The sequence below is a fragment of the Rhinopithecus bieti genome, unplaced genomic scaffold (genome assembly GCF_001698545.2).
Source record: "Rhinopithecus bieti isolate Rb0 unplaced genomic scaffold, ASM169854v2 scaffold_2349, whole genome shotgun sequence".
Lineage (NCBI taxonomy): Eukaryota > Metazoa > Chordata > Mammalia > Primates > Cercopithecidae > Rhinopithecus > Rhinopithecus bieti.
Genome location: NW_016804051.1, coordinates 205915 through 218639, shown reverse-complemented (window position 1 = coordinate 218639; position 12725 = coordinate 205915). Strand labels below are relative to the sequence as shown.

Below are 12725 nucleotides of genomic sequence, written 5' to 3'. Positions count from 1 at the left end.
TTTCCCTTTTTTCCCTTTTTTTTTTTTTTTTTTTTTTTTTTTTTTTTTTTTTTTTGAGACAGTCTTGCTCTTGTTGCCCAAGCTGGAGTACAGTGGCGCGATCTCAGCTCACTGCAACCTCCACCTCCCAGGTTCAAGTGATTTTCCTGCCTCAGCCTCCCAAGTAGCTGGGATCACAGGTGCCTGCCACCGTGCCTGGCTAATTTTTGTATTTTTAGTAGAGACGGAGTTTCACTATGTTGGCCAGGCTAGTCTCCAACTCTTGACCTCAGGAGATTCGCCCACCTCGGCCTCCCAAAGTGCTGGGATTACAGGCGTGAGCCACTGCACCCGGTCTATTTACTTATTTTTTAAGAGACAGAGTCTCACTCTGTCACCCACACTGGAGTGCAGTGGCACGATCATAGCTCACTGCAGCCTTGAACTCCTGGGATCCAGTGATCCTCCCACTTCAGCCTCCCAAGTAGCTAGGATCATAGGAGTGTGCCACCACCGCTGGCTAACTTGCTTTTATTTTTTGTAGGAGTGGGATCTCGCCAGGTTGCCCAAGCTGGTCCCAAAATCATGGGCTCAGGTGAACCTCCTGCCTGAGCCTCCGCAAGCACTGGGATTACAGCCATGAGCCACTGCATCCAGCCCCTTACTTTCCTTTTAACCTGTCTCCTCTACCAGACAATGAATAACTTGAGGGCAAAAATGTTTTATCTTGTTCACCTCTGTATTCCTAGAGCCTAACACATAATAAATGTTATCAGACAGATGGATGGGTGCTAGATGGCAGGATTTCTTCACGATGCTATGCTAGCTTCAAATCAAATTCATTAATAGATTAATTAAATCAGCATGGGTCCATCAATGACTCTTTAAGTGCTTTGCACGGCCCCCTTCCCCTCTCAAGAACGGGAGTAAGACATCCAAAGACAGGTTGGCCTGGCATCTCAAGACTCACCTCATTCCCTCCGAAGCCATCTTATCAAGGTTGGCGGTGTCCTTTGTTTCTGCCCAGTTTGCGCCCAGGTCACCCCACCCCATGTCATCGGCCAAAATAATCACAAAGTTTGGCTTCTGGCCTCTTGTTTTCCCATTGATGCAAAAATCCACAAGAGGATAAAGAAATCCTGAGAAACTCACTCCCGCCAACAAAACCTTTAGAAAAAGCCAGCCCATGGTGGTTAAGGCAGGATTCCGATTGTCTGGAGCGACGGCAGCCACTACTAGAGACTTTTCTGAGAGCTTCCTTTCTGCTGACTTTCAAAGCAGGGAGTCTCTGGGGAGCAGGGGTGGAGTTTGCAAGAAGATGCTGGTGGCAGCAGTGATGGCGGTGATAATGGCTATAGGAGTGTTGGGGGCTATAGAAATGAGGCCCCCATCTGGAATCCTAATTCAAAAGAATCAGGAAATTTGCAGTCCCTAATTTGGCTTGATCTTCTATGGTCAGTGTTTCCTCACTGCAGCTCAGTAAAACAACTGGTTGTGTTCAATAATTAGACATCAATGTCAATAACTGCTCTTTGGCCACTAAGAAAGTGACTCTTCTGTATTCAGGGCTGCAGAGCCACAGCACAGGCCTTACATCTGTCTGGGACTCCATCTGGTGACTACAGGATGAGTTCTCGCATCTGCAGAACACCTGGATGTTCTAGAAGCCACAGTCAGCCCCGAATAAGTTTCTGAGTTCCAGATGGTTGAGGGCTTCATGTTTCTGTAAGGTTTCCTGAAAGAACAAAAATTGACAAGAAAACAGAGTTAAAACTGCCAGTGCAGCTGTGTTTTACTCAGTAGCTTAGGAAATAATCACTTTTCCATGCCAACAGATGTTTTTATTCAGATATTTAACTGATTCATCTGTTTCTCCACCTGAAAAATAGTGATGATAATAATACTCGCAATGGACGTATAGTGACAGGGTTGGAAGTAACATTAGAGATGATCTCTGCCAACCCACTCACCGTATAGATGAGGATATTGAGGCCCAGTGTTCTGGGTGGGACCAGGACCAGCCCCCAATGCTGCTAAATCCCAGTGTGCCACTGAGAATTCTAGAAGGAGAGGTGAGACCCTTATTATCAAGACATGGTTATCTGCAACAGTCATGCTATAACCTAATGTTTCTACATTTAAAAAAAAAAATTGGAGATAGGGTCTTGCTACGTTGCCTAGGCCAGTCTTGAACTCCTGGCTCCAGTGATCCTCTTGCCTCAACTTCCCACATAGCTGGGATTATACGCATGTGCCTCCACGCCCAGCTAAAATTCTTTTTTTTGAGACTGAGTCTCACTCTATCACCCAGGCTGGAGTGCAATGGCACAATCTTGGCTCACTGAAATCTCTGCCTCCCAGGTTGAAGAAATTCTCGCCAGGAGTGGTGGTTCACACTTGTAATCTCAGCACTTTGGGAGGCCAAGGTGGGCGGCTCACCTGAGGTTGGGAGTTCGAGACCAGTCTGACCAACATGGAGAAACCCCAGCTCCACTAAAAATATAAAATGAGCCAGGTGTGGTGGCACATGCCTGTAATCCCAGCTACTCGGGAGGCTGAGGCATGAGAAGGGCTTGAACCCAGGAGGTGGAGATTGTGGTGAACTGAGATCGCACCACTGAACTCCAGCCTGGGCAACAAGAACAAAACTCCATCTCAAAAAAAAACAAAAAAAAAGAAAAAAGAAATTCTCATGCCTCAGCCTCCTGGTAGCTGGGATTACAGGTGCCCACCAACACACCCCAGCACATTTTTGTATTTTTGGTAGAGATGGGGTTTCACCATGTTGGCCAGGCTGGTCTCAAACTCCTGACCTCAAGGGATCTGCCTGCCTTGGCCTCCTTAAGTGCTAGGATGACAGGCGTGAGCCACCACACCCAGGCCCAGCTAAAATTCTTGACAGAAGTTAATCTGGGGGAAAAGGAAATGGTTTTAAAAAGTTAACAATAGACTCTAGGTAGAGGACATATGGGTGCTTACTATAGAACTCTTTTAATTTTGCTGTATGTTTGTAATTTTCATAATAAAATGTCAGAAAAAATTTCATAATTTTTTTTTCATGGAAATGTGTCCCTTTGCATCCTAGCCATGTAATTTTAATAAGAAAATCTAAAGACATGTTCAGCCAGTGGTGCGTCCTACACATGGAGGTACATACGAATCTGCTGTGGATTTTGTGTTTATTAAACTGCAGATTCAGTAGGTAACGCTGGGCCTGGGATCTGTATTTCTAACAAGCCCATGCGAGGCCTGTACTGCTCGTCTTTGGGTCACACTTTAAGTAGCATAGGTGCTGGAAAACAAAAACATCATGGGTCTAGTGCAAGAAGCAAAAGGAAACTGCTTAATCTAACCGATGACTCAACTTCAGTGGACAAACAAAAGCAACAAATCAGACTGAGTTTTGAAAGACGGGAATTGAAGGTTATACTTTAAGTTAGAGATTGCAAATGGAGCCAAGGATAAAACTAGATTAGCTCTAGTTCACTTAAAAGCCCTAAATTTGCAAGTTTATTTTATCTATGTATTTATTTATTTTTAAAGAGACAGATCCCAGCTCACCGCAGTCTCAAACTCCTGGGTTCAAACGATCCTCCTGCCTCAGCCTCCCGGGTAGCTAGAACTACAAGTGTATGCCACCAAGCCCAGCTAATTTTTTTTTATTTTTTGTACAGATTGGGTCTCACTATATTGCCCAGGCCAGTCTGGAACTCCTGGGCTCAAGTGATCCTCCCACCTCAACCTCTCAAAGTGCTGGGATTGCATGCATAAGCCACCACATCCAGTCAATTAGGAAGTTTAACAAGGAGGAACAGAGTTGAAATTGTGGACCAAATAAAAATTTCAGTTGGCTGGGCATGGTGGCTCATTCCTGTAATCCCAATACTTTCGGAGGCCGAGGCAGAAGGATTACTTGAGGCCAGGGGTTCAAGATTAGCCTGGCCAACATAGTAAGACCTTATCTCTATTTTTTTAATCTAAAATTAACAACAACAACAACAACAAAGCTTCAGTTGAACACCCAATGTATGGAGCAGATTAAAGGAGAACCAATGTGTAAAAAAGATGGGCCTGGGATTATGACAGACACTTTTGCCAGTTGTACATCCTTGCCAGCCAACCCAATTGATCAATCCACATGGATGGGGGTGGTTAGAGGTATGTAAATTCTGGAAGACCTGGATAAAAACCAAAAGAATGGGCAAATACACACTTAATCAAAATAAAAGGAAATCCAAGTACACAGTCACGTCATCTGGAGGCCAATGAATCAATTGTTCAGAAATGCAAATTCTTTTGTTTCCCAAAAGGAGATGTATTATCTCAAACTCAATTAGACTCAACTGGTATTTGTTGATCTTGAGACTCCAAAGATGTCTCCCTTTGTAGGAGAAAGAGCTTTAGCACAAGGAGGGTAGTTAACAAATGCCTGAGGTCCTACTGCTTGATTCCAAGATCATTCTACTGGCTTCTGACCATGTGCAACAGACACAGGAGACTTTTCCTCTTAAAGCTTCTTAGCTTGGAACACTAGAGCGGCCTCATGCCTGGTCAATAATCCATTTCAGAATGGATCCAATGTAGAAGACTTCAGGGAAAAAAAATTCACTTAAGAAAGAAGCTAAAATTAAGGTGGGAATATAAATAAACAGATTGTGTTTCTTCAGTGTTCCATGATGAAACATTCCATTGAGGATTTTCAAAGAGAATCGTTACTTAAAATTTTCATAGAATGGAAATAAGCAAATCTAGCCAGCATACCATTGCATTATTCTTCACACCCACACCTCCAGGGAGACATTTAATCCTTTCCCCATTTTTGTTTTAACTAAATGGAAAAGGCAGACCAGATACTCAAAGAATGAATGCCCAGGTACAGACTTTGATTAAGATCTAAGCCCAAACTTAGAGCTCAAGTGCGATAAAGAAAATGGGGCTGGGCGCAGAGGCTTATGCCTGTAATCCCAGCACTTTGGGAGGCCAAGGCAGGCGGATCACCTGAGGTCAGGAGTTCAAGATCAGCCTGGCCAACATGGTGAAGCCCTATCTCTACTAAAAATACAAAAAATTAGCTGGGCATAGTGGCGTGCACCTGTAGTCCCAGCTACTTGGGAGGCTGAGGCGGGAGAATTGCTTGAACCTGGGAAGCGGGGGTTGCAGCGAGCTGAGACTGCGCCACTGCACTCCAACCTGGGCAATGGAGTGAGATTCCGTCTCAAAAAAACAAAACAAAAATATAAGGAAAATGGTCCCATAGCCAGACTCAGTGGCTCATGCCTGTAATCCCAGCACTTTGGGAGGCAAGGTAGGAGGACTGCTTGAGCCTGAGAGTTGGAGACCAGCCTGGGCGAGATGGCAAGACCCGATCTCTACAAAACAATTAAAAAATTAGCCAGGCATGGTAGTATACATCTACAATCCCAGCTACTCAGGAAACTGAGGTGGAAGGACCACTGGAGCCCAGGAGTTCGAGGCTGTAGCGAGCTATGATGGTGCCATTGTACTCCAGCCTGGGCAACAGAGCAAGATCCTGTCTCTGAAAGCAATACCTCCAAACATACAACTATATAAGCCAACCATTTGATTGCATCTAGCCCTTAGAACAAATGAAGAAAAGAAAATGGCCTTGCTTGCTGCCCTCAGATCTTATCTGATGTTATTTTGCCAGCTTTTTCTTTCTCCATCACTCTCAGAAAGTAGAGTAGACACAGGGAAGGAGCCCTCCTGGCTATAAAGAAAGGGAGAGTCTTTGGCAAATACAGCGTTCACCCCTCCTTCCACTGGGGCAGAAGGTACTCGGCCACATCAGTCAACAAATCCCACAATGAAGGCCCATCTGCTCCATCAGAGCACAACTGACTGTGAAAGATCCTTGCTGAGGACAAGCATGAACAATTTCCCACATCTCATGCTCCCCAAGCAGGAGTAGAGTGAACTTTAGTTGACAATCAAGCTTTACTCATGATTCCTGTTCTTCTCCATGACCCCCATTTTAAAGCAGGGCTGCTAAGTGTGCTCAAGTTTGACCTCCCTCAGTTTCCAGGTTTGCTTAGGGGTAAAGGTACTGATAAACAGCCAAATGACCCACAGGCAGGCTGTGGGCCAGAAGCACTGAGAAGCAAATGGAATACAGCAACCTGAAGATCCGCTGAGCAGTGTCTGAAAACACAGAGCTGAAGTCCTTGGGCTTCCTGAGCCACTCACTTCATCACCTGACCCTCATTTCCCATGGGCCTCCCTGTGGCCAAGCATCCTCCTAGAGAACCTTGAAAACAGCTGAAATAACAAGAAGATCGGGCAGACCTTTCTGGCAGAGGGTTCTGTTGGTTTTCCAGAGACAAAAGCATCTGATGAGCTGAGGCCAAAAAAGACAAAAGACCAGTGGGGGAGCGGGTCTCTGGGATGTGAAGTCCTGTTGTTTTACTCCCCAAAATCAGAACATGGTCTGTGTGCTGGCTGGGGGCCAGGAGCCATCAGGGGCTGTCAGAAGGGGCCATTGTTGGGCATTAGCTGTTCATGTGTTGTCTGAAGCAACTCCCCAATGCATTCTGTCATTTGTCCACCAAATTGGTACTGACTGACAGGTTTTAAACCAGGCACGGTGCATACAGCCGAGAATGAAACAGACAAAAATCCCTGCCCTCACACCACTTACTTTTTTGACAGTGAGGGGAGAAACGAAATCAATAAAATGTAAATAGCACGGAGAACATCAAAGAAGGAACTCAGGCGTGGGATGGAGGCTGCAAAGTTAAAGGGGGTGGTCTGGGACAATCTCATCAAGAAAGTGCAATTTGGATAAGGATCTGTATGAGGTCAGGGAGGAAGCTACGCAGACATCAGGAAGCCATGCAGGAAAGGTAGAGAAACCGGGAAAGGCTGAGGTCTGGCACAAGCAGGGAGCGGCAAATAAGCCACTGCAGAAGCAATGGAGAGACGAAGGGCAGGGATTAGAGTCAGAGAGGAAAGAAAGGCTTTTGCTGCGAGAGATGGGAAGCCAGAGGGATTGAGCAAGAGCAGCAGGCTCTGGCTTACATTGTAACAGAATCCCTGCCCTGTTGAGAATACACAAATGCACTGCAGGGCGGCAGATGAAACAAGCAGCTGAGTTAGGAGTCCCTTGCATGGGTTCAGGTGAGTTCAGGTGAGAGATAGTGCTAAAGCGAGACAAGCAAAATGCCTAGGGCACAAAACGTCAGAGGGTGGCCCTTCTGCTCAGGTGGCCACCCTGTACTCACACTACCTGGGCAGTGAGCACTTCCTTACATGTTGCCTCACCCTAGTCCATCCAGGTGAAAAGGAAAACACAGTTCCCACAATAGCCAGGACAAAGGTTTATTTATCATCTACACATAATAAACATCCTCGTGTCCCAGTCTTTTGCCCATAGACCCCAACATGTAATTTTGAGGCTGGCCCAACTTGGAAAGATTGCTTTCTTAGAGTGTGAGGGCTAAGGGGTAGTAGTCTAAGCTCAACAGAGGATGCAAAAGACATCTTTGAATGCCTCTATCCAGCCTGGGAGAGCAATTTCACTTAGGTAATTAAAATGCTTTAAAAAAAAAAAAAAAAAAAAAAAAGCTTGGAGACTTCATGCCAGACACTGTTTGGGACAATATCATCTCTGTGAACCCAACGATGCCAGGAAACCCATCCACGGGGGGCATATGACATCCTGCCTAGTTTTAGGCTCGAACCACCTGTTGAGACTGTCACAGAAGAAAGCCATATTGCAGGAGCCAATTTGAGAGAGCCCAGGTGGTATCACACCATGCATCTAAAAACCCAGTAGCCCTGAGGAAATTATATCTGTGTCCTGGCTCACAGATCAGAGAGAGGACATGGACCTCTGGATAACATCTTTTCTCTAAAAGTCTATCCTCCACTTGAGAAGGAAAATCCTGAGGAGTGTGATTAAGAAGAAAGCTCCAGGAAAACTGTCTGAAATTAGCTCCCTGGAAGCCTGTTTGCCACGTTTTTAAGAACTTTTCACAAAACTGTATTTACTTATCACTTATTACACATTTTATTATGGAAGTTGTCAAACACACCAAAATTGAGAAACTCACATGTACTTACCCAACATCTCAATTCAACAATTATCAACATATGGTCAGGCTGGCCCTCTCCTTCAATTTCCCTTTGCCTCCCTCTCCACGTATGCTGGATTATTTTGAAGTAAGCCCCAGGCCAGGGGTGGTGGGCCACACGTGTAATCCCAGTGCTTTGGGAGGCTGAGGCAGGAAGATCACCTGAGGCCAAGAGTTAGAGGCCAGCCTGGGCAACACAGCGAGACCCCATCTCTCTAGAACAACAACAACAACAACAAAATAGCTGGGTATGGTGGCATGTGCTATAGTCCCAGTTGCTAGGGAGGCTGAAGTGGGAAGATGGCTGGAGCTGAGGAGTTTGAGGCTGCAAGTGAGCCGTGATCATGTCATTGCACTCCAGCCTGGCCAACAGAGCAAGACCCTGTCTCTTAAAAAATAAAAAGCAATCCCAGACATCATATAATTTTATCCAAAAGTATTTTGGTACGATTCTCTAAAAGTTAATTCTTACTATATAACTACAATTCCATAACACTCTCCTTTTAAAAATTAACAATGGATAGTATCATCAAAAATTCAATCAGAGTTCAAATGTCCTCCATTGTCTTATCAGTATTTTTTTTTTTAACAGTTAGTTTGTTCTAATCAGTATCTAGACAAGGTTCACAATACACTGCACTTGGTTCACGCGTCTCTTTTCTTTTCATTTATGGCTCCCCTCCTCCTTTCTCTGCATAGATTTATAAATAAGTTATGTTGTTTGCCCTGTAACATTTCTCAAATTTTGGATTTAGCTGATTGTATCCTCTATTGAAATGTTCCCTGGACCCCTGTTTTCCCTGTAAACTGGCTTGTAGATCTAGGATGAGATCCGATCCAGGTTCGATTTTATTTTTTGGCAGGCCCACCTCATGCATCGTATCTTTCCCCTTGTCACGTTCAGCCTGATCGGTGGTTTACATGTCAAAGTTCCATTTTTTCAGCTAGGCGCAGTGGCTCATGCCTGTAATCCCAGCACTTTGGGAGGCTGAGGCAGGCGGATCACCTGAGGTCAGGAGTTTGAGACCAGCCTGGTCAACATGGTGAAACCCCGTCTCTACTAAAATATAAAATTAGCCAGGCATGGTGGTGGGTGCCTGTAATCCCAGCTACTTGGGAGGCTGAGGCAGGAGAATTGCTTGAATCCAGGAGACGGAGGTTGCAGTGAGCCAACACAGTGCCACTGCACTCCAGCCTGGGCAACAGAGTGAGACTCTGTCTCAAAAAAAAAAACAAGTTCAATTTTTTCCCTTTGTCATTTTGTATGAGAGTAGGAAACTTTCTCTTAAGAAAACAGTGCTTTGTACTATCTTTTCTGTTTCTGTAGATTTACCCTTGCCCTGGATCCATTCCACTTCCACATAATGAAATATGTTATTCTGTTATAAACTAAAAGTTTGTGTGCCCCCAAAATTTGTATGTTGAAGCCCTAACTCTCAGTGTGATGATATTTGAAGATAGGCCTTTGTAGGGTGATAAAGCTTAGATGAAGTCATGAGGTGATGGGATTAGTGCCCTTACAAGAAGAAACATCAGAGAACTTGTTCGCTCATTCTCTCCGCCATGTGAGGACACAGCAAGAAGGTGGCTGTCTGCAGGGCAGGAAGAGAGCCCTCGCCCGGAACTGAATTGGCCAGCACCTTAATCTTTGACTTTCCAGCCTCCAAAGCTGTAAACAATAAATTTCTGTTGTTTGGGCTGTATTTTTGTAATTTCTGTTGTTAGTCTATAGTATTTTTCTTTCTTTCTTTCTTTCTTTTTTTGAAACAGAATCCCGCTCTATCACCCAGGCTGGACAGCAGTGGAGCAATCTTAGCTCACTGCAACCTCCACCTCCTAGGTTCAAGAGATTCTCGTGCCTCAGTCTCCCAAATAGCTGGGACCACAGATACATACCACCATGCCCAGCTAATTTTTATATTTTTAGTAGAGACAGGGTTTCACCAGACTGGTCTTGAACTTCTAACCTCAAGTGATCCGCCCATCTCACACTCCCAAAGTGTGGGGATTACAGGCATGGGGCAACAAGCCCAGCCTAGTCCATGCTATTTTATTACGACATCCTGAGTACCCCAAGACAGATTCCCGCTAAAGTTTTACCTGAGAATCTCTGAAGCCAAGGCTCAGGTAGGGGCAGAAGTAGGGGCAAGACCCAAACTTAGAGAAAAAAAAAAACACTCAATTTAGTGAAGCAGTTACTTAGCAAATTTGCCTTTTGGGGAATTGACTTTTGAGATGTGTTGTCTTATTTCCAGAATAGTATGCATCCAGGATTCAGCAGTGATTTGCTAGCTGTGTGACCTTGATATGTTACAGAATCTCTTTGTGTCTCAGTTTCCTCCCTTACCTGAAAAATGCAGTTTTAGCCTGGAATTAGATATCAGAAAGAAAGAAAAAAGAGTCACAGTAAACTTTCTCAACCCCAAACACAATGTGAGAATGAAATAATCCAACCCAAGTTCTCAGTAAGTGCTAAGAAATATTGGCTACTGTTAGTCCATCTCTTGATTGTTTTGAGGATAAAGGGATAATAAATATGAGAACACACTGAAAATGTGCTGTGCAAGCTAAAGCATTACTAACATTAAAATAAAACATAATGGCCGGGCACAGCGGTTCATGCCTGTAATCCCAACACTCTGGGATGCCGAGACAGGAGGATCACCTGACCCCAGGAGTTCCAGACCAACCTGGGCAACATAGCAAGACCCCGTCTCTATTAGAAAAAAATTTTTACTCCCTGCAGCTACTGGCTGAATCTGCCAGAACTGTTTGTTAGCAAGCTCTGATGCTGGTTTCTGAACCTAGAGAAGACAGAAGCTACAAACATACCACCATAGTCTCAAACAAGGCAAAGAGGAAATAAAGAGTGATTTCAGTTTGCATTTTCAACGTTCCAAACTATGGTTCCTTGTTACACAATCCCATGACTATCTGTGCCATCTTGGCTAAACCTGAGCCAGGTCCCTTCAGCTAAGCAGACTCTAATAATAGCTGGCATCCTTGGAGTATGCTGCCTTCCAGCAAATCTGGTTTTGGACAATTTAACAATATGAGGTCAAGACGTAGGGTGCGTGTGAGGGGAATCTCCCCTTTGTTGATGTTACTTGAAAATGGAAGTTACATTTCCATATCAGAAACATTTCAAAAGAACTCTTTGTCCATGATGCTTGGCTAGCTAGGTGCTCAAGCAAGAAAGATACACAGCTCCAGGGTGGAAACTATGTAAAGGCAGGGACATTCTGTATAGTTTATGCACTACATAATTCCGGCACCTGGCCCAGAAGGTATTCAGTCAATATTTGCTGGATGAGTGCATGTAACACGAACATCGACAGCCCAGCCAGCTCTGCCCCACCCTGCCAGCTTCATCTCATCATTCTCCTAAACTTGGATGACTTTTCTAAGTTCTTTCTCGGAAGACATTCACTTGTAATTCTCACTTGTAAAACTGCACTTGTTGAAATGCTGTTTTAGGTAACAATCACATGTGTCCTGTCTTCTGAACACTATGAGAAACACTATAAACACTATGAGAGAAGGAACCACATCCTCTGAGGTATGGTTTTGTGGCCTGGGAGACAACAGTATTTGTCAGTGCTCACGAGTAGGCTATGGATGAGCAGAGGCTACTTGGATGGATGGACGAACGACGGGCGTGGGAGGGAAGGATGGAGGGATGGATGCTGCCTGGACCCAGTCCTGCTGTGTATCCCTACAAAGCTCACCTAACTCCACAGCCCCCCACTGATCACAGCAAGGCGGGACCCCTCCTCACCACTTGCCCACAACACAATCCTGCAGCATCCTTCTAGTTTCTTCGCATCGTCCCCTAGCCATCTGGAAACTCATGGAGGCACTGGTCCTAAAGGGTTAAAATAGAAACTTAACATTGCCTATTGTTCCTGGGAATCCAGAAGCACAGGACAGGAGGTACCTGTTTAGACAAGATAGGGAAAGTCAGCATCTCCCTTTAGGCAAGAAACATAGCAGGAGAGCAGATTTTTATTCCTTGGGCCTTGAGGAACAGGGCAGGTGGGGCAACTTCAACAACTACCCGAAGAAAGTGTGACCCTATCGGGGCAAAATCCACTGGTCCCATATGCAGCCCTTCCCAATACTGCCAATGAGATTCCATGACCCACAACTGTGTCATACAGTTTAATGTGACATGCATTCACTCCTAAATGCAATGTGATTTAAATAATTTTGTTCTGAGATTTTGAGTTGGTTGGTTGGTTTGAGATAGTGTCTTATTCTGTTGCCCAGGCTGGAGTGCAGTGGTGTGACAGCACCAACACACCCAGCTAATTTTTTTAAAAGATATTTTTTAGGCTGGCGCAGCAGTTCATGCCTATAATCCCAGCACTGTGGGAGGCCAAGGCGGGTGGATCACCTGAGGCCAGGAGTTCGAGACCAGCCTGGCCAACATGGTGAAACCCTGTCTACTAAAAGTACAAAAATTAGCCAGGCATGGTGGTGCACACCTATAGTCCCAGCTACTTGGGAGGCTGGGGCAGGAGAATCGCTTGAACCCGGGAGGTAGAGGTTGCAGTAAGCCAAGATCACGCCTCTGCACTCCAGCCTGGGCAACAGAGGAAGACTCCATCTCAAAAAAAAAAAAAAAAAAAAAAAAAAAAAAAAAAAAATTTTTTT

General features: G+C 44.9%; 1 protein-coding gene across 6 annotated transcripts in view; it reads right to left on the bottom strand.

The window, feature by feature from the left end:
* Positions 1-12725, bottom strand: part of ARSG (arylsulfatase G) — a 154044-nt gene that overhangs the window by 101506 nt on the left and 39813 nt on the right. For all 6 annotated transcript variants that reach the window (XR_001883676.1, XR_001883677.1, XM_017863483.1 and 3 more), the window contains one exon: positions 950-1714. Coding sequence is in view for 4 of the 6 variants with exons in the window: in XM_017863483.1 (XP_017718972.1) it covers positions 950-1167 (218 nt within the window). In the remaining 2 variants the exon portion in view is untranslated. The remainder of the gene's footprint in view (positions 1-949; positions 1715-12725) is intronic.